The sequence below is a fragment of the Thamnophis sirtalis genome, unplaced genomic scaffold, assembly GCF_051295495.1.
Source record: "Thamnophis sirtalis isolate CommonGarterSnake01/CBP01778 unplaced genomic scaffold, rThaSir2_p1.2 scaffold_3, whole genome shotgun sequence".
NCBI lineage: Eukaryota > Metazoa > Chordata > Lepidosauria > Squamata > Natricidae > Thamnophis > Thamnophis sirtalis.
This window is the reverse complement of record NW_028261383.1, coordinates 111,472,071-111,493,781: the sequence shown is the minus strand read 5'-3', so window position 1 is coordinate 111,493,781 and position 21,711 is coordinate 111,472,071. Positions and strand designations below refer to the sequence as shown.

The following is a 21,711-nucleotide window of genomic DNA, read 5'->3' as shown; positions in this document are numbered from 1 at the left end:
TGAGCAGTGTATTTAAGATCAGTGATGTACTGTAGCGAAACAAAATTGTGCAAATGCTCAAGGTGACAAATACTGTCTATTGTCTATACTTCTAAGGAAATCTTCCCTGTATGTTTTTGTGGCAAGATTCCAAACCTAATGCATAAATTTTGGAGAAAGTTTTATTTAAACAGAGCTTTCATTTATAAAATACACACATTTTGCAAGAGCTTTAACCATATTGAATGCATTTTTTTTGTTTAAAGAAATGCAAGGAATACTGCTACCTTCATAAATAAATGCCAATTGCGAAGTGTCAAAATTTTGATCATGTGACCATGGGATGCTGCAACGGTTGTGTATAAAAGTCATATCACTTTTTAAAGTACCATTGTAACTTCAAGTCACTAAAGGAATGGTTGTGAGTTGAAGATTTCCTATAATGCCGGTTCTTGCTGCCTTTTTCAAGTGTGATATTAAATGGCACAATAAAACTGACAAAAACATATGTTGGTGGTCTGTTAGCTTGTCGTTCCTTGAGGTAAATCAGTGACTGCTCACCATCAGGATGCTTTGACTGTGCCTTATTGCATTTATTTTTAGTTGCCCTCTGCTTCTCAGCCTTAGCCCGTTTTGTTCCAGCATTGCAAACTACAATATTATCAGCTATATTCTTTACTGGAACATAGTATGTTGTGCTGGCTTTTGCTTCGTATGAAATCTGGGAGCGTTTGTGCACTGTCCCAAAAGAGATCTTATAAACTGTTCTAACAGCAAAACAAAATGCTTAGCTTAGTCTATATTAGACTTTTATGAGGCAAGCCAGGTTTTAGCTGCTCTGTTTAGGTTAACTAAAAGCCGTTAAAATGAAATGTTCACAGATGCGAAGCAGAACAGCATTGCGATTTAATCTAGGCTAAAGCAGGGCTCATATTTAAAATTAGCACTACCTTTTTTTACAATTAACATAATATGCCAGAACATATTCCAATATTTATGTGGTAAGTAAATAAACTCCTGTGATTTGTGTTAGGAAAATTACAGGTGGTGATATGCTGTTTTGGATATCAGCCTCCTACTACACTCACTAAGGAGACGTCGAAGTAGATGTAGACTGTGGATAGGTTTTCCTGCTGTTAGTAATTACAGTATAAAATAAAGAAAAGATTTTAAAAAGATTATGTGGAAACACATGGGATGAGAACTGAACTAGGAAAAAACCCAAATACGACAGGAAATGAAAAACCTTTGGGTTGCATTTGATATGCAAAAATTGGACAGATCTAGAAATCAATAGCATTTCTAGAATACAATTCAGTTTAAAGTGAAAACCCACTTTACCATGAAGGTTACCGGGCAAAATTATTATTCTTCCCATTTTTTCTCTTGTATAAAACCTGGTACAGTATTGCAAGTCTTAGTTGTGTGCTGGCTTTCTTGCATCTAAAACACTTAGTATTTTGATGAGGTTTTCAATGTGTAGTTCAGAACAGATGACAAGAACAAAGCACTTGAAATGTGTGAAATACAAACATTTTCTTTTGCAGATAAAATCCTCAAACAAGATAGTATGGATCCTGCAGATTTTAAAATTAATCTAATTTTCCTAAGAGTCTAACCTACTAGTAAGATCTTGCACAACACTGGAAAACAATACTTGGATAATATAAATAAATATACACATTAGTATAAGGGAATTATTAACTTATTAAAACTGAGGCAATAAAAAGCTTATGTAAAAATATTTACATATTTTTGGAATAATACATTTCAAAATGGGATCTCTTTTTGTCTATGCTACAATTACAAATGTCAAAATATTCTCTATTATTTTCTGTATCTTCTTTTTGAGGGTCCAAATGCATTTTTATCTGTATATAAAATATATCCCCTCGCTTGTCAGCAATGCCTTTCTATTATAACCAGAGAGATAACTTTGCCCAAAAGACAGCCAAATAAAAAACAGCAGTAATAAGTATCCGTAGGAATTTCCCATTATGCAGGGAAAAATTATTAATCTAATGTATACTACTGCCAAGTTGATTCTATTCATTTGAATTACTTCAAAATGACTTTTTTCTTCTAAAATTAAATACTAAAGCCAGGAAATATAGCAATTACACATCAACTAATATAAATATCCATTTTACTTCTCAACTGAGCATTACATATTAATGTTGGAGGGTACTCTGCATTTCACTAACTTCTGGCTTGCCATGTCGACGTGGCAAAACCTCCCTCCAATTTGAGCTCCTCAGTTTGACTATGCAGAGTCAATCTATGTTACAATGAATGAACTAGCCTTTGGAACCACAAGATTCAATGTTGTTAAAACATCATAGTTAGATTTAGAGCATTTCCAAATCGATAAGAATTTGAATTCTTCATTCTTCAATTCCAAAAAAAGTTGAAAATCACAATGTTTTTAAAAGAATGTAGAAGAGATTCCTTCAACGTTAGGCCATTCTGATTTTGTGACACTTCAACCCTCCAAATCCGAGGCCAATATGATCCACAATCTATAGGAAAACAGAAGCTTTCAATGTGACAGAATAAGGTACCTATTAGAAATGAAATATTAGAACCACTTTTAATAGCTTGAATGCTAAAATAAAATCTGCTGAGAATTTGAAAACCATTTCAGGATTGTGGAATTCTATTAGATTCAGATAGTTTTCCTCAGAGTCATCTTTAATCTATTCAGGGAAGTAAACAATTGTTCATTTTTGAAACAGACCCTACCAATTGGGTGCTGTTTGATATTTGAAATATCTACTGACTCTTTTAATCAATAGTTTTTTTTAATCCAGAAATTCATTCAGCACTATAATTTCCAAGGACATTAGCAAACCTGCTCAACAACAACAACAAAAAAACCTGGCTCATTTTTTTTCTATTCAGAGATCCCTAGGCTGACTGGGTCATGAGTAAATATGATGCAAAAGAACAGGACATCAGCTGACAACTTGTTTAGGAAAAGTGACCACATATAACATTGATTTGTTTAGATACCTATATACAAGTCCTATGAGCTTACAAGTCTTTTGCCCAAAACTACTGCCCCAGAAAAGAGGCCATGGGGTCATCTGGTCGCTGGCGCTTCATTTGGTAAGCTTCCATTTCCTCCTCTGTTGGTTCACGGCTTTCATACATGCTATTATATGGTCTCTTTCTCTCATCTAATTGCATGATTTCTTTCACATGAAGGAGACGGGCTTCTTCTGCATTCAGTGCCTGAAAATACAAATTGACCGCTGTGTTACAGTTGTCCCTGGAATTACAACTATCTAGTAAGCAGATGGTAACACTCAATATGGTACAAAGAGTGAAACTGTGCTAAAAGATAGTCAGGAAAAGTAATGAGAAAGCTGGAAAAAGCTGCAATCCGTAATAGATCACATAGGTCATGTGAAAGTCAGATTTGATCCAAAGGATTCAAGCCAATGGCCAATATAAAATCTACAAGAGTTATATATCGGAACAGAATAAAAAATCATCTCACTATGAACACAGAAGCAAAATGTATTTGTCTACTCTAAGCTAATGTATAAATGATATTATGCTGCAAATTTATTCAAATTTCAGAGACTAACAACAATTAATACTAAATATAAAAGCTTCAGCATCCACTGACTCTTTCAGCAATCAACAGGAACTTGCTCTCATATAGTTGTGAGAACACAGCTTGCTATTCCATAGATTGAGAATATAATTTCACAGTGGTATCAGAAGACAGAACAGGAATCTCTGATTCTCTTTTAAATCCAAGAAAACCAGAACTTAGTTCATTATGCTAATGCGTTCTGATTGGAAAAGACAATTTCTTTCCTTTATATTCAATATGGGTTTGTGAAAATAAATATGGATTTATGAAGATCTGTTGCTGGAAAGATAGCTGATAGGAAAGAAGTTCCAGCATGGGAACTGAGAGAAATAAATCTCTATTTTCATTTTGGAATTTAGTATGCCAGTTACACTTCAGAGGATTTGAGGATAATATAGCTGACAGTGGTTTTATGCATACCTTTTTCAATTTTTCTTGTTTCTTTCTGTCTTCTCCCTCGCTATCAGAACTTGTACTCTTCTTATGCTTTTTCTTTTTCTTCTTCTTTTTTTCTTTTTGTTTTTGTTGGTGTAGCTGTGGCAATGGAAAAGAGGATAACACAAATGCAGACAGACATGAATGTGGGTATTCTAAGCTACAGGCAATAGGTACTTAAGGGAGTGACACATGACGACCCAGAAATTTCCTCTTAGGGGCAGATGCATGTATCTATATCACTTACCTGGCAGTCCCGTCCTACCTGAAAGTTTCAACAACTGCAACAGGTGCATAATTGCTGTTGTACAATGGTTGCATTACAACTTCCTAGAAAGTGCTGTAATAGTTGTCATGTTTTCAGAACTTCATATAAGGCAGAAACAAATAAACAGGAGGCCACCTACACTTCGCAATCTATTTTTCTTTTGCCTTACCTTAAGATCCTGCCACTGAATAATGGCAGAATGTCTATTTTTTTTTTGTTACTTTTTGTAAATTAAGCAACAAAATGTATGGCACCCCTTCAAGGCTTATATATGTACTTATTTCACTTAATCTTCTGCCTTCTAAAACAGGAAAAAATATTGGAGCTGCCACATCAGGTGACATAATTATACCACTGCTATCCTTTCTGGTGCCTTTCTGGCTACTGGAAAAAAAAATTATAAATACACTCTGTATACCAAAATAGCTTCTCTTGTCTTTGACTGGCAATAGGCTTGTTAGAAAGCCATCCATTAGAAAGAAAACAAAACAATAAAGAGGCCCACCTCCATTAGAGTTTTGGGTTTGGTTAACTGCTCGTCCTCATGGACCTCACTTGGCAATTCTTCACTGGCATTCTGTGTACAGGAAAAAAAATTGGAGAAAAATCCAATTTCACAAAGAGAGTTAAATATTAGGTTTGTTTTAAAAATGTTAATTTATAGTTCCAATATATAAACTATATCTTACAGCAATTTCTTTCCCGGCTTCTCCTGTACAATATGAAAACTTGACAAATGAGTAGCAGCATTTATATCCCCATCTTCCTTCTTTCCAGTAAGAACCCCAAATACACTGCAAGGAAAACAAAGGTATTAACTGCTTATAATAAGGGCTTGCAATTTCATGTCATACATTTCATAAAGGATTTTTGATTCCCAAAGAGATCGTGGTAAATTTAAGAAATAATAAATAAGAATGTACTATTTAAATTTCTATACAGTTTTGGTACAACTCTTCTACAGCAGAAAAATGAACAGAGAGAATGAAAAATGCACTAATCAGTGGAGTTGTGTGTACCTAATGTGATAATCCCTTTGTATCAAGAACCAAATCCCTATTCTATTATACTGGTTTATTTGAAAGATTTGGCATCTGCTTAATTCTACTAATGAAATCAAGGGAATCTAAAAAGTATGGGATGGATTTCACTAAACAATATTTTTCATATTTTATCGATGAATATTCTCTTTGCATTTAACCCTACTCAGTAAATATTAAATATTTTCCTCATAGAATATTTTGAAATAAATAAGGAAAACAAACTGGTGGTTCAGTGAAAGGTCAATCCTCTGTCAAAAGAAACAAGTTGCATCTAGAGTATCTTGTTTCAATTCTGCTAAAATCTCCTTCTTGACAAATGTTTCAAAATACTCTCTTATGAACCTATTCATGACTAACATCAAACACTTTGTGATGACTAACACCATAGTGTTAGAAATGACTAACAAAAATTAGAGTTGTAATGTTTAGATAACAGATTGCACATTACAAACTGATTTCTCATGTTGTAAATCTGATGCGGAGTAACGTTAGTGTTGTGGCCCAGCAGGAGCTGCTGGAGCTGCAAACAGACTCCGACGGCGAGGGGACTTATGAGTCGGCTCTGGGAGATGTGGAGCACCCTGGACAGGGTTCCGACTCCGAGCAGGGATCAGAGAGGCTGGTTGGCCACCAGGAGGCGCCTGAGGCATGGAGCAGCGGTGAAAGCCAAAGTGAATGTGCCCCTGACGTCAGGCCTTGGAGCAGTAGCGAGGAGACAAGGTAGGTGGTCCTGAATGCCCGGCAACGACGGGCAGATCGACGTAGAGAACAGCTACGCAGATACAAAAGATAATTGGATCCAGGTGGTTGTAATTAGGCTCCTCTCAAGATAGTATTTAAGGAGAGACTCTGGGAGGAGTCTAGTTTGCAGGAGTCAACTTAATTCTCAAAGCTGGAGAAACTGTTATCTGTATCTGTCGGAGTCTGGGTTGCTGCCAAGGTTCTTATCTGTTTGTCGTGCTTGGGCTTTCAGCCACCAAGATTTGTGTTTCCTGTTAATAAAGAGTTGTGGCATTCCAGCTAAGTTTGTCTCAGCATTCGTTACTGGATGGAGGAGGGGGTCAGAACACGTTAGTAACCAGCCCCAATTCAATCTGTTGGCTTCATCTTAATTGCGCCATGAAAACTTCCTAATGGATCACATGCCAATTAGCTAACTTTAACAGAACAATACAATTAAGACAAGAATGTGGAGGAAAAGGAAAAGCACTGTACAGTATACATTTTTCTAAAGGAAGCCATTCTAAAAAGTAATTTAAAAAAAATCACAGAAGCCCAAAATTATGCCTTCAAGATTTTTGTTGGATTTCTACAATTGTAAATCTCAGAATAATTCTAAGCAGAGAATCCTTACTAACTGTTCATTACTTGAAAAGACTTATTTCTTATAGAAACACAGAGAATTTTTAAATCAATGACAGCAATTCACTGAGAATGGCCTATTGAGGAGAGCACATGACAGGGCAGGGATGAAGTTATCAGCACAGCAAGTCCTTGATGTATGACCATTCTTTAATGACTGATGTTATGATGGTGCTGAAATGGTTATGACCAATCCTCAGAGTTCAGCCACCCCAGCACCCTATAGTCATGTGATTGTGAGCACTTGGAAACTGGTTCACATTTACAATCAGCAGCCATGATCATATGATTGCCATTTGTGGCTTTCCCTGTGGTTTCCCCATAACAGTCAATGGGGAAGCTGGCAGAGAAGGTTGGGAGTCATTAGGATAATGACCGAACCAGTACAGCCTCCCGCAGCGCCTCTGTGCTCATGCCAACCCCATGCATCCTGTGTGCCCTCCAACTCTCATGCCTCATGCAAGCCCTTCTCAACCTGCACTCTTGCACCCACTCCCAGACGCACACATGCCAGCTGCTGTGGTTTCCCCAATAACTTTGGTTGTGGAAAGAAACCAGCAAGAAGTTACCTTGCCTCACAACTGTGGGGTTTGCTATCAGTGGCAATTGGGACTGCAGGGATTGCCATTGCTAAACAATGCAGAGGCTAGTTACACTTATTCAATGCAGAAAATATTTGAAATTAATTCAAGAACCACAAATTGCCAAGTCCTGTTTGAGGTGCTTACTGTGTGGTTGTTGATCATTACATCCTCCTCATATTTAGAGCGAGCAACAGCCTTCTCTTGACCTTTAATAACTGTTCCATGTCTAGAATACTCCACATAGTCTTCTGTCTGAGCAAGTAACAATTCAGATGGTGGGGCATCCAGATGTTCTTGGCCTCCATACTACAAAGGGAAAAAAGGATTTTGAAAGATTTATTTGCAGGACTCCTGTTCCAGATTGGATTGGGTGGAGAGGCTCCAGGTCCCTTCTCTTAAAAGTTGCTATCTATGAAGTCCTAGGAAATGTGCCTCTTCCATAGTGGTCCCTGCCTTGTGGAACAGCCTACCCCCAGGATCTGGTAGGTCCTCACTCTTTCAACCTTCTGGACAACTGTAAAGTGCTGACTCTCCCCCCCCCCCCCAAAGGTTGGAACAGGGAAGTTGCACCCTGAGTATGACTTTTTTGGATGCACTATGAAAGATGGTTCAGGTGCCAGGTTTTAGTTTTATTGTTTTGATCACTTCTGTCTTTATTGTTATTGTAAGCCACCTAGAGTTGTGGTATGAGTAACCATATACATTTTTTCAAATTTTTTTTTGGTAGCATTTTACACAGTGTTTGCATTTATGCTTTTTCTATGAGATTCCAATAGTGGAGACAGTACTGATAAAGTTATGATAAGTCACTTAGTGACTGTTCAAAGTTACAATGGACCCCTCCCCCCCAACATCCTTACAACCTGCTTCTGAAGTTCAGAACACCCCCCCCCCCAAAAAGAGGCCAACATGTTTAAAAAACAGTCTCAAAATCATTTGGGGATTTAAGGTACCATACAAAATATACAAAAAATATCAAAAGCCAAGAGTTGCATAAGTTTACTCTGATTTTGAAGTTAGCTATGTTAACTATGTTTATAATTGTTTAGCTTTCTCTGGTGATATGTGAGATTATTTCCATTTTTAATTGATTTATTCTTTAGTAATATTGATCTAGCAAAGTCTCAGATAATTTGACATCTAATTACTTTACAAAGTTTTAATTAATTTAAAAATGGGAAATTATGCCATGGTGCTGCAAACATTTTTTTTCGAGTAAAATGATAAAAAAACTTTAAAAAGGGCATTCTGAAGGAGACTGCATGCCTGTTAATTTACCTTCTCTAAGATGCTTTCTTTCTGCCCATGTTTAAAGTCTTCTTTTTTTACTTTGAAAGATTTGTACAAGAGTTCAAGTTTTGTAGGATCTGCTTGAAGATGAACTTCAGAGCCTTTTTCATAGGCCTCCCAGGCGAATACTTTGAAAATAAAAGAAAGGAAAATATTTTCATGAACGTTGAACTATTAACTAGCTTTTATTTAATAGGCTCTTAGAAAATATTGTGAAAAAAATTATCTGTGAAGGAAACCCTAGAAAAGAGGATTCTTACTCTTTCCCATCCTATGGGAGACAAAGGAACAAAGGGAGGAGACAGAATCAGTGTGGAGGATAAACACTTATCCCTACCAGGTCCATATTTAGACCAAGGACCCGAGAGAGGTAAATGAGATTGGAGGACATTTTACTTGGTACCATCACATCCTCCCTTGATATCATAAATTAATCCATTTCCAGCTCCAATCTTCTAAGAATTCATAAAGGTAAAAATAAAAGGTAAAATTATCCCTTGTCTAGTCATGCCTCACTCTAAGGGGCAGTGGTCATGTCCATTTCTTAGCTGAGGCAGCCAGAGTTGTCTGAAGACATTTTTGGTGGTCCTGCGATCAGCATGGCTACACACCAAAGATGCACAGAAGAGTCTTATCTTCCCACTGAAGTGATACCTATTTATCTACTTGCATTTGCATGCTTTCAAACTGTTAGGTGGGCAGAAACTGGAGCAAGTAACGGGAGCTCACCCTGTCGCATGGCACTTGGGTCTCAAACCTAGTGTGTTAGCTTTCTATCTGATAAGCTCAGTGTCTTTAATCACTGAGCCATCACGCCCCCTAAGAATTCATAAAAGTGCATATTTTCTTTCTGTAGTCAATGACCCTTTGACAGTACAAAGAAAGCATGCACTTACAGTCCTTGAAGAGTCTGGAAAGCAGTGGTGGGTTATGACCGGTATGGGCGTACCGGTGCCTGCCAGGAGCACCAGGTACCATTCCGGTATGGTGCTCTGGAGAGCCCACCCACCTGCGCTCCTTACCGGTATTTGAAATTTTCAGGGCACAGAGCATACAGCGTCTGCATAACGCTCCGCCAAGCAGTTGGAGTGTTGCGGGCGATAAGTGCGCACGTGCGCGCTGCGTGTGTTCATGTGATGGACTTCTGGTCCTGTTGCACCGTACTGGTTGCAACGGGATCCAGAACCCACCACTGCTAGAAAGGTATATGCATAGCAACTTTCAAAAAAGCAATGGTTTTGGATTGCAACTCAGAATGTATATTTTAACCTTTTATAATATAAATATGTAAAAGTGATAAATATAAATAAGAGCAATAACCATGTGAATGTATACCTGAACTATATATAAGATAATAAAAATAAAAAACTTTAAAAAAAGCAATGGTTTTAATATACTTTGGGAGAGGGCATTGTTAGAGGACTTTGCCTGTAGTATTCCCCCTCCACCTTTGTTTGGGAAATATAGTATCAAATATGCCTATAGTACCATAGATGCCTATGAGGGAGATGGACAGTTAAGAAGTGTGATATATAAATATTCTTCCTTAAAGAATAATCTTATCTAAACAAATTTAACTTAAAAACAAGTGAGCAGCATTAAAAGATACACCTCAGATTTAGTACTTACACTGAGTTTGGGCCATGGAAATGGTGGCCCCCGTGTAACGAACAAAGTTATCTCCTGCATAACTGACTCTGTAAGCAAAAATATTTCATTCTGTAAGTATTTAGCTTGTGGTTCTATTTTGCACATACAGAAGCAAAGCAAATACAAGGCTGTTTTGATTAAAAAGTATAAATTTAATAAGACCCATTCTTTGTTCATTAATGTGATTCTGGGATTCATTATTGCTTCTCCTATTGCATTTTGATAACAGCAGCCGATCGTTTTGGTCTTAAAATGTCATTTTAAATTACTTTGTTAGTAATTTAGATCAATGTGTTGACAGAGTAATTCGTAATTTAGTTGTCATTAAAATATACTATGAGAAATAATCTCCAAATTAAAACTGGGCAAGAAAAAGGATAGACATTCTTCTGCAGCCAAATGTCTATTTCATCTACACATAAGAGATTAAAAAGACTTTTTCTTATATGGCATGGTTATTCACTAAGAGTTAAAAGCTTTCTGAAGGTAATTACAGAAACCTGTGGTACTTATTTTACAGCAGTTATGCTGTAGGCAACTAATATTCATCTGTGTTCATTGCCAACTCTCCCAGTTTTCCAAGATTTATGAGCATTCCAGACAATCTGCTCTGAGGAAAGAGCACTATGACATACTTCTCTCTCTCTTTTTGAAACTTTCTTCAACCAGGAGAGACCTTCCCATGTATCAGTTCTAGAGGAGAATACAAGACCATGAATTTGTTGAAGCAATTTGAAACTAACTTACTCATCTGGATTCTTTCCTGCATTGGCATAAGGATTCTCCCTCATTGCTCTGGTTTTAGGATCATAGTAGGCAGAATTGGGGTCCAGATTCCGTAGGTACTAAAGAGCAAGAACATAAAAATATCAGCTTGAAATTCTAATACAGCTAACAACACTATCAATTTAATGTAGCTATTATGAGATTATCATGTAGAGGTACCAATAAAACCAGATAATCAATAATGTGAATCAGGCAAACCCAAAGTTAGGATGCATTACAGCTATCACCCATCACTATACCCATAACCGGTTCTCTTTAATCCCTATAAGGAAGGAATGCCATTCTGCAGAAAGGAAGGAGAGCTGAAATTCTGTATCTTGGATTATTTTGATCATTTTACACAGTACTAAATGATTTACACTGTATTTACACTATTTTGTTGCATTTGCTGAATTCACACAGTATCCTAAGCCATAGAGTGGCATACTGTTGTGGCCCAACAGTGGACAGCTGAGCTGTTGGTGGAATCTGACAGCGACGAACACTATGGGACTGCCCTAGAGTCTGAGGAAGTCTCTGGGGGGTGTTTGGAGTCAGAGCAGGGACTAGAGGGGCCTGTTGGCCACCAGATGGCGTCTGAGTCAGGGAGCAGTGAGGAAGAACAGAGGGAGGCTGTCCCTGATGTGCGTATACGTAAGGCTGAGAGGAGGAAGGAGCAGCTTTGGAAACAGAATCACAGAAGGAAATAGGAACAGGTGGCTACTGGTTGGCCCTTCCTAGAGAGCTTATAGGTGGGGCGGCGGGAGGGGAATTTTGCAGGAAACAACAATTACTGATCCAGCCGTAGTGAAAGATTGGGAGAATTTCTTGTTTCATAGAGATAGCTTTCTGGGCTCCCAGCCAAGGGGTTGCTTATCTCCCTCCTTAGTTGTGGCAGATAGCCAAGTCTACCTCCGTATATATTAGAGCCTTGGGACAAAACACATACTTAGTTACTACTTGATGATACTACTGATGTGACAGGAAGATAATCAGAATAAAAATGTGCCTTTTAGAATAATATGTAGAATATTAGCTTCAAAATGACAGTTTTTGATGTTATCCAGCTTACTTTAGCAATGTCCTCTCGAATTCGCAAGTTTCGGACTGTAATACGTCTTTTGGAGTCAAAATTCTGTCCAGGCATATCAATGTCATCCGCATATTTGTCTTCGTCTTCATCTTCACTGTTATGATCTCTTTCCTAAAAAGAGAGTGTGTGGCATTAACTAACTGGTGTGATTTCATTTGCATCAGTAGCAAAATACATATATCGAAAGTTAAGTGATTTTTTTAAAAAAATACTAATATTAATATAATTCTATTAATGAAGGACTGAATTACTTGGTTAAACAGTTTGCAAATAAAAACACAATTATATAAAGGTTGAAGTTGCTAGGTATTTAAGTTCTGCTTTGAGTCAAAGTTTCATTATATCACTTGTCTGAAAAACTCCAGCTGTAATGAGAAATGAACCTATATATTTCTGTATAAGAAGGCAAAATGATAAAGGCTACTTAAAAAATCAAGGAATGCCACACAGAATATCAAATTCATATATATATATATATATATATATATATATATATATATAATCTTGCATTTTGTTATGTATTTTTTTTTAAAAACAACACCACTCTCACCGTTTGTGAATTTAGGTCCTCTTCTCCCCATCGATGACGTGGGGAGTTCTGGAGAAAACAAACAAAAACAATCTCTCAAAATCAACACAATCACAGTAACTATACAGTGAAGTTATCAGAAGAAATGATAAATTTTGAGAAAAGGCATTCTGAAAAGAAAGGCCTCCACTTGGCCTCAAGCTAGACCAAGGCAGATTATTAGCTTCAAGCCATTTTATTTATCTAACTCTCTTTCCTCAAAATAGCTTTTGACAAGATTGTTCTTTCATGCTTTCTTAGCCACAAAACAAATAACTAAAATATTTTTTTACATTTCATACCCACTCTTAAAATCAAGAATAAGTGAATAAGTGTTACAGTAAACTGTAATTTTAATGCAATAGTTTAAATTAAATTGGCTTCTAATTTAGATTTTAAAAGTACCAGTAATTGTTAAAAGGAGATAAGGAATCAAAATAGATCATAGCACTTATGATAGCATCCTTGTGTTGGTTATGTAAAGACCCAGCATGAAATAAGACTTCATCATTACTAAAAAGAACACAAGCTCATATATATAAAGAAATGAATCCATTCTCTGTGCAATGTTAATCTCTGAAATTTCCAGTTTCAAAAGATCAGTGATGCCAGTGATGCAAAAAAAAAAAAAAAAACCAAAAACAAAACACCTCTTGCCAAACTTGGGGAGTTGCTGCAAACCAGAAGAAGAAATGTTTAGCTACCTGAATAAATAATTAGGTTTCCAGGAAAAGGAAAATAAATTTCAAACAATGAAAATACCTTTTCCTCCTGAAAATATCAGTTGGTCTTATCTGAACTGCAGGTCTCTATGTTCCAGTGGGAGGAGGCATTGATGGGATATTCTCAGACCCCATTTGCCTTGAGACTGAGGTTAAATTGAGGCCACTCCCCTCTGCCTCACTTTCTGGCTCCCAGTTTAATCGAAGGTTAACAGTATAAGAGGAATTTGGTAGGAATGGTAAGGAACAGCAAACGGAACACAACAACAACCAAACCAGCCAAGAACCGAACCAACCTAATACAACAAGAATGTTCAGGTACTTCCCGCATCAGCGCCCAATTGGGATGGGGAATGACTCTCCTACGGAAACCTAGAGACCTGCAGTTCAGGTAAGACCAACTCACAGTCTCCTAGGTGATCCCGTGGGAGGAGTTATTGATGGGACATACCAATATTAGATGTCCCAGGGAGGGAATCAGAAGCCTGAGCCTTGAAGGAACAGCTGGAAGCGATTCCCCGATTCATGGGGAGAGTGCCTCTGCACGTGGCCTCTGCAGAGCTCTAATGACTGTCATGGCCACGTGCCTCTTCCCGGAAGCTGGCAGGGATCCAAGATGGCGGTAGCTGATCATGCGGCCTGATTCCTCCAGGAGCTCTGCCTCAACAGCGTCACCCAGAGGTCTGGAGGAGGTCCAGCAGCCCCCGATGGGGTGGAAATGCAGTTCCTCTTCTGATCTTCTGGAGGCCAGCTTCGGAGGCTCCCCAGAGATTGCAAGCAATCTTGGAGCCTGAGGCGCTCCAGAAAAGCCCAGCTATTGCCCAACGCAGCCACAATCACTCAGGGAAGACAAGGGAGGAGGTGGGGAAGGCAAGAATGGAAAACTCTCACACCAAATTGATTAAAGTCAGGAGCAAAGAAAAAAGTCTATTAGGCCGGAAGACTGAGATTAACTGGGAGCCAGGAAGTGAAGCAGAGGGGAGTGGCCTCAATTTAACCTCAGTCTCAAGGCAAATGGGGTCTGAGAATATCCCATCAATGACTCCTCCCACGGGATCACCTGGAGACATTGATTCCTTACATTCAGAAGAATTATATAAAGTTTACACTGCCATCTAGTGAAGCAATTAAGAATTTACTGCAAAGTGAAAGAAGCCCTTGCATTCATTTAACTCAGTCAACGGGGAAAACTTTACTGTACAGAACTGTTAGCCATATTCAGTGCTTTTGTGTCAACATACTAGATAGAAAAATATGCTTTAAAAAAACCAGGAAAACACTGTCTTTTCCTTCTGATTTAGATATTCTTTCCCCCGATTTACCACTTGCTCCGTCAGTTTTCCTGAAGCGAGTTCCTCCTGCAGTTTCTGAGCTTTGAGTGTGCGTTTAGCCTGTACATTAAAGGAAAAATAGGTTAGTATTTCTCTTAAAAGATTTCCTAACCATTCCATACTTATCATGAAATAATAAATATTCTTCTTGGTTCTGATGAGCAAGGCATAATTTAGAGTCAACAATACAGAAGTGTAAGCAATTTATAGACAAAAAATGGACTTAGCTCCCCCCCCATCTTTATTCATTTGCTAAACTCGTTTGAAATCTTTTCCTCCATTTCTTCAATGACCTTCTTAAGACTTAAGAATGTCTAGCCTCTTTGGTGTCTTAATTCAGAGGCAGCCAATGAGAAAATACCTTTACTAAAGTAAAGGCAGCCATGGTTCCCTTCAAGCTATGAATGGTGTGTAGGGGGATGCACCTTCCTCTTGTCTCCTTTTTCAGTAATGTAAATACTTTGTGGTTAATTGTTGACTAACCAGGTTTGGGGAAGGGGGAAATCTTAATTATTAGAGAAAGGTGCTGCTTGATGAAAGAGTACTTATAATTTACATGCAAACATGAACAGGTACAGTAAATCTCCAGGGTCTCCATGCACGGAGGAGGAAAAATCTTATTTAAACACTTGGAAAATTAAAGTAAATGAATCAATAACAGCTTCTGACACCATTTTAGAAACATGTCTACATGTTTATATTAGCATAAGAGTCAGTTCTGAATAATGTTATTTATTTTTATATTAACATGACACAATTACACAAAGATACTGTTGATGTATCTTTGTTATGGGATGCGGTGGCTCAGTGGCTAAGATGCTGAGCTTGTCGATCAGAAAGGTCGGCAGTTCAGTGGTTCAAATCCCTAGCTCTGTGTAACAGAGTGAGCTCCTGTTACTTGTCCCAGCTTCTGCCAACCTAGCAGTCCAGAAGCATGTAAAAATGCAAGTAGAAAAATAGGAACCACTTTTGGTGGAAGGTAACAGCGCTCTGTGTGCTTTCAGCATTTAGTCCTGCCAGCCACATGACCACAGCTCTTCGGCTTTGAAATGGAGATGGACACCGCCCCCGAGAGTCGAGAACGACTAGCACATATGTGCGAGGGGAATTTTTAGCTTTACTGTTGATGTTATATCCAAAGAGGGGAAAAAAACCTACTTACTAGATCAACCTTGGAATATTCTTCTACAATCTTCATATGCTCTTCTGGGTTATAACCATTCCAACGGTCTCTTTTCCCATCATAGTCAAACATCAATTGAGGCTGCATATGCTCATCTGCCGCAATGTTAGTTCCTGTAAATTTTGCTCCAACTTTTCTTGGTCTCTGCAAGGAACAATATGCAATGAAATCTTTGCTTCTCAGAAAGAAAACTATATACAATTATTCCTTTTTCTTAGCAGACAGTAGGGAAACCTAATCCCTCCATCTTCATATAGCAGTGATGTTTTTCCCCCCTATCTTTTCCTTCCTGCAGACTCTTCCCTGGTGGTATTGTTTTTTTCCAGGTGTAATGCAGCTACTATATTTATGTGACTGAACTACAGCTCCACTGTTAACACTGAAACCAAGAACCATGAGGGACAAATGAATATAACTCCTTACAAAAAAAAAGTAATTGCTTTGATTTCTTTTAAATGAAAACACTACTACTAAAATGTTGTAAATAAAGAAATAAACAGAAGCTTCAAAGACCTAAAATTTGGAATGATAAACTAAAATCCTATTGGTCCATCCATTGTGGCCGGGGACCACCATATCCCATGGTAACCTGACTGCAATAACTGCGTACGAATATGCCTTATTCTCTGTTATGGGGTGGAAACTTGGAATTTTCTGACATCAAAAATTTTCCCTTTTTTTAAAATGAAAAATACGGGAAAACCAGTTTAACAATTGCAAATAGCCCTGATTTGGCTATATTTAACAACATACTTGATTCTCTTGCTACTTTTACCGAATTCCGTTACCTTTTGGAAAAATGGTTCCTGTTTGTCATCTGATTAACCTCTTCCTCATACAGGCAGTCCTTTCTTAAGAACCATTTGTTCAGCGACCATTCAAAATTACAGCAGCATTGCACAAATGGGATTTATGCCCAGCCTATAAAGTTATACCTGCTATAAGTGCCTCCACAGTCATGTGATCAGAATTTAGGCATTTGGCAGTCCACTTACAACTACAAGGATACTACAAGTCTACCCACTTGCCCATCTCCCCAATACCCTTCCCCTTTCTGCTACCTTGTGCAGCGGCATTCCTCAGCAGCAGTGCTGGGGCTGAAGTAGAGACCTGGAGCCTTTAGCAGTTATCAGTTGACTGCTGCCTCCAAGCCTCTACTTCAGGCCTGGTGCTGTTTCTTCTGCAAAGCCCCTACCACTCCCATCTGACCTTCACCCTTTTCCTTCCACTGCTGATGAGGCACACCTCAGGTAGAGGCAGCTCAGGTTTCAAAAGGCAAGCTTGAGCTGCCTCTGCCAGTATGGAGAACATACAATGAAAGGTTAAGAAGTGATGCAGAGGGAAGGGGAAGGCCTCATTTGCTGAGAATTACAGCAACAGTTTCAAAATGCATGGGCTGAGAATGGAAAAAGGAAAACAAATTCCACTAGAATTCTCCCACATGGCCCAGCAAGAGAGGCCTTCTCTCTTTCCTTTTCCCCACCAAACTCTATAAATCTTCACAAGGTAAGCAAGCATTGTGAGAGCTGGAGGAAGACCATGTAAAATCCCCTAATGCCTTTGGGAACCTGGCAAGGCAGGACTGGGGATAGATAGGGCACGTTGCATCTTTGTCATTGGTCAGAATGGCAAATGACCACGTGGGTTTTGTAGAATTCGTAACTTTGAAACGAGATTGTAAATATTTTTGGGGCGGGTCATCATTGCAATGGTCATTAAATGAACTGTGGTACCCTGAGGATTACCTGTATATATAATTAAATATACTCTAAAAACATACTTTCATTTGGAAAAAAAAAGCAAGACAGCAAAAGAAGAAGAAACTTATTATGGAGTATTTCACATCTGTTCTTATGTTCCATGCACATCTTTGACTTCCACAGAATTCTATTAGATGCTATTTTTTAAAATTCACACAAACTACAAAATTTTACCTGAGACATAGGCTCATACTGTGCTTTTATGGAATGTTATTTACCTCTAAGCAATCTTTCTTCTTATGGGTCAATGAACCACAGTTTTCACAAGCACCTTTGCGATATTTAGTTGCAACAGCATTCTAAAGACAAAAAGAAATAAGTCATTTGTAGCAATAGAGAACATTTAGTTTGTCCTCTCCTATATGAGAATATAGAATATGGCAGGTTCATTCTAATTTTACAAAGACATTATCTAACTATATAAGTTACTCTGAAATGCTTATTGCAGGGAATTTTTAGCCAGACATAGCTAACCAACTATGGTGCTTCACATTTGAATATAAATTCACCATCACTGAATTTGACTTTTTGAACATGTCATAATAAAAAGTCCAACAAATTTGCTAACATTTATTAATAGTGTTGCACTATAGTATCACTTTTACATATAGATACCTACCTCTTTAACTCCTCGTTTATACCATTCTGATAGTGATGTAAATTCTTCTTGCTTCTCTGGTTGAGGTCTCTGATGTTTCAGTGTAGGCCTTTTTGAAGGATCTATATACCATGGTACTGAGGAAATATACTGGGGAATATGAGGATTGATGTCTCTGTAATAAGTAGTATTACAATTAGATGAGAATTTAGCTCGTCATTAAGTAGGAATAACTGAACAATATTTTTTTAAAATTCAGGAACCATTTCCATCCTACCATATTTTTAAGACCTTCACTGGAACTTTATTTCAACAAATTTTGTTGTATTTATTTTGTACAATGACAATAAAGACTATACTATACTATTTATTTGTATGATATGAGGGATGGAGCAAGATTTTCACAGATGTTCATGTGGCTCAACAATACACCTCATCCATAATAAAAAAAATTGACAAACATTATCACAAGATTTCTGTACATGGATTCTGTCTCTGATTGGCTTTCCTGTTCTTTGTCTCCCAGTGAAGGGCAAAGAAACCAAGAGAGCATTCTGGCCAAGATTAAGATCCTCTATGTCAACACCAATGCTGTCTTATTATTAGGTTAGGACTAAGACTCTCCCACTTAAATCAATGGGTCTTGGTCCTAACCTAATAGAATCAGAAGTGTCTACAATACTCTTGAGTTCCAAGATTTTTAAAATTCTGAACTAGAGAATGTATTGTAATCTCTTTTGATTCTAGCCACGTCAGATTTGATATTCCAAATTTAAGTACTTCCAATTGCCTGCCCTATACTATAAAAGGTTAGGAAAATGTAGAAAAAATCAAAGACTGAAATAAATTAACTTAGTTCACTTCATAATTGAGATCAATATCTAATAATCTTTCGGAAGAAGTTCCACACTTAGTTTTGTTATAATATGCTAAAAAAACTAAAGAAAGTTGTATTGGGATTACAAACAATACTTACTTTCCTTCTTCATCAACTTCAGCTGGTGCATTTCCCAGTTTTCGTTGTTCTTCCAATTCCTTCTTCTTTCTCCAATCTTCTCTCGTCATCTTCTTGGGTTCTTCCAAGCCATTTGATCCCCCAGGGGGATTAGTAGCTATAGTTTCCATGCTCCCAGATTCCATACTTTGGCCTATTAACAAATACATGTTTGTATTTGTTAATAGGTTTTCAAACTATTTTAATAAATGCTAAAAAAGTCCTGACCATTTTTGATTAATTTAGCCTGAAAAGCAAATTCTCTCCCAAGGGTATCAAGATGTGGATGAATGTGGAAGATCAATTTTTTTCTGACAGCAATCCATTGATCAAGTATCGGGCCTTCATGCTATTTTTTAGTTGTGAGAGCTAGTGAATCACTCAAATGCTTCTGGTGTTTTCTTATTGTATTTTATACCAATTTTATGAGTTCAGTCAAGACTTTTAATTTATATTTTATTGCCATTTTTATTATTTAAAAATATTTTGGATTTTTTTCCTTTTGTAGATATTACGAACTTTTTTTTTACAGACTAGTGTTTGTTTTATAACTGCCACAAAACAAGACATAAAATTGGGTATGGGCATGTTGTGACCTGCTTTATGACCATCACAACTTCCATCCAAAATTGTGGGCTCAATTGCATGTCAAACATTACCTGTGCGCTGATTATACCCAATCATACCTCTCTACCCATGCTAGGTAGGTTATACTGTTCAGGAGTTGGGTCAGCCTTGGGATGCTCTATGGACATGTTTGGGAAAAAATTGGCTGTGAGTTAACTCTACCAAGCCATAATGTTTGTGGCTGTTGTCTGGACAAGGTAACTCCCCCCTCCAGACAGAACTGTTGTGCAATTTGGGGATCATTCACTGCAACTGGTCAAGAATGGGTGCCCTGTGCTCCCCCCCCGCCCCCATTATAGTGTGACTGTTGCAGTGTGAACTGGACTGGCTTCCAGTTGCTTTATAGGTGCTGCTTATCATCTTTAAAGAAATACATGGCACAGGATGAGGTTACTTATGGGACTGCCTCTCTTTGAGGGTATCTACCATCCCATTACCTGACCTGGGTGAGTTCCTGTTCCCTTCCTTTAAAGGCTGTCATCTGTTGGGGCTTTGGAGACACACCTTCTCTACAGTTGGTCCTGATCATTGGAAGGGTTTTAGCCTCCCAGAAGACCACCTAGCTCTTACCCCAAATACTGGGCTTGGATGGGGGTTGAGTCAGAAAACTAATGGTGCGGTTGGTCTGGCATCTGATGGGAAGGATAGTTCTGTTTCTACTCTGTTTTTTGTTGGTTGTTGTGAATAGTCTAGAATCAGTATGCTAGACAGATAACCATATGAATTCTAAAATACATTCGCACATAAAGTATCATCGGAAAGCATTCCCAGCCACCTTCCTTTCCCGAAAGTCCAATTAGTTAATATGCTGCTTTTCTAAATTGGGACAGACGCGCCCTAGTCGGCTCGAAGTGTTTAGGGCTCTAACTTCCATCAGCCCCAGTCGACCTAACCAATAACACCAGGACTATGAAACCTATAATCCGAACTCCCGGCCAGCTTTAGTTGCCTTGACATTATATAGCAGCGGCAGAAGAGGCGTAACTGGAATTCGCTCTCGTTTTATGAAACTTAAAAAGGAGAGTTCTGAACTTCCCATGTCCCATTAACGAAGAGACCCGGAATTTAACTACCTACGAAGCAATTTAACCCGGATTAAGTTCCAGACACCGGTTGCAGGTTTCACTCGGGAAAAAGCCAATCAGCCCAAATAAGTGTCACCGACCCAAAGGAGAACACTCGCCACTCACCCCCGAGTCGCAGATCAACCTTCCTGCGTCACAGGGCCTATGACGCTCATTAATCCTCTCACTTCCGGTGTCTTTCCGCTTCCCACAATGCAGCGCGGTCGCCTTCTCGCTGCTCCTTAAAGGGGCCGCACTCTTATTTTATTATAAAAATGCTCAGCTTTCTCCCAACGACGTTCCATTCCCTGGTTTTGGCTTTCAGTACCTCTTTTGAGGACATAAGCTTAAAGCTCTTCAGAGTCGGTACTTCAAATGTCGGCGAAGTTTATTCCTAAACACATTTGTTACATTTATAAAGCCCCGAGGATCTGAAAGTCAAGACTTGGTGGAAATGCATACGAGCCGCTACTAGAATCTTAACGTTGCTGCGATAGGATCTATTATTTATTATGGTATAAGTTTCTGTGGATCTTTGCCTTGCTTAAAAAAACGAAAAATCTGACAAGGTGAAAAGTGTGAGTTACAAAGGTTTTATTGTCTTCATGGAGAAACTCTAGCTATTAATCTCTAGACAAGATGACTTGATGGCACACAATCATAACATAGGACTAATGCAACCAATCATTAATATGCGACTATAGGGGAAGCATATCGTTATATTGGCAACGATTTAGGAGTGAGTTGTATTGCCTTCTTCCGGGGCTTTCTCGACCAGTGTAGCCGACGGT

General features: G+C 38.2%; 1 protein-coding gene across 3 annotated transcripts; it reads right to left on the bottom strand.

Moving 5' to 3' along the window:
• Positions 1–2,108: 2,108 nt before the first annotated feature.
• On the bottom strand, positions 2,109–21,150 carry SLU7 (spliceosome associated SLU7). Of its 3 annotated transcripts, none has more exons than XM_087709685.1 (17): positions 21,047–21,150; positions 19,212–19,383; positions 18,257–18,410; positions 17,856–17,936; positions 15,857–16,021; positions 14,686–14,754; positions 12,624–12,671; positions 12,053–12,184; positions 10,963–11,060; positions 10,195–10,262; positions 8,554–8,693; positions 7,420–7,581; positions 4,976–5,080; positions 4,792–4,863; positions 4,004–4,117; positions 2,992–3,213; positions 2,109–2,498 (listed from the first exon to the last, which is right to left on the bottom strand). In XM_087709685.1, exons 2-16 carry the CDS (start codon positions 19,373–19,375, stop codon positions 3,034–3,036), a joined length of 1,752 nt encoding a protein of 583 aa, XP_087565811.1. In that variant the 5' UTR covers positions 19,376–19,383; positions 21,047–21,150; the 3' UTR covers positions 2,109–2,498; positions 2,992–3,033. The 3 variants fall into 3 exon arrangements, with proteins under 3 accessions (XP_087565811.1, XP_087565810.1, XP_087565809.1); XM_087709684.1 differs by having other exon boundaries at positions 3,017–3,213; XM_087709683.1 differs by having other exon boundaries at positions 2,109–3,213; positions 19,212–19,384; positions 21,047–21,122.
• Positions 21,151–21,711: the final 561 nt, after the last annotated feature.

Coding starts and splice junctions, on each gene's coding strand:
- SLU7 (XM_087709685.1), bottom strand. CDS start 19,375: ATGGAATCTGGGAGCATGGAAACTATAGCTACTAATCCCCCTGGGGGA. Junction 14,755..15,856: donor AATATTCCAAGGTTGATCTA/GTAAGTAGGTTT, acceptor TTTAATGTACAG/GCTAAACGCACACTCAAAGC. Junction 10,263..10,962: donor GCAGGAAAGAATCCAGATGA/GTAAGTTAGTTT, acceptor TTTTGCTTACAG/AGTCAGTTATGCAGGAGATA.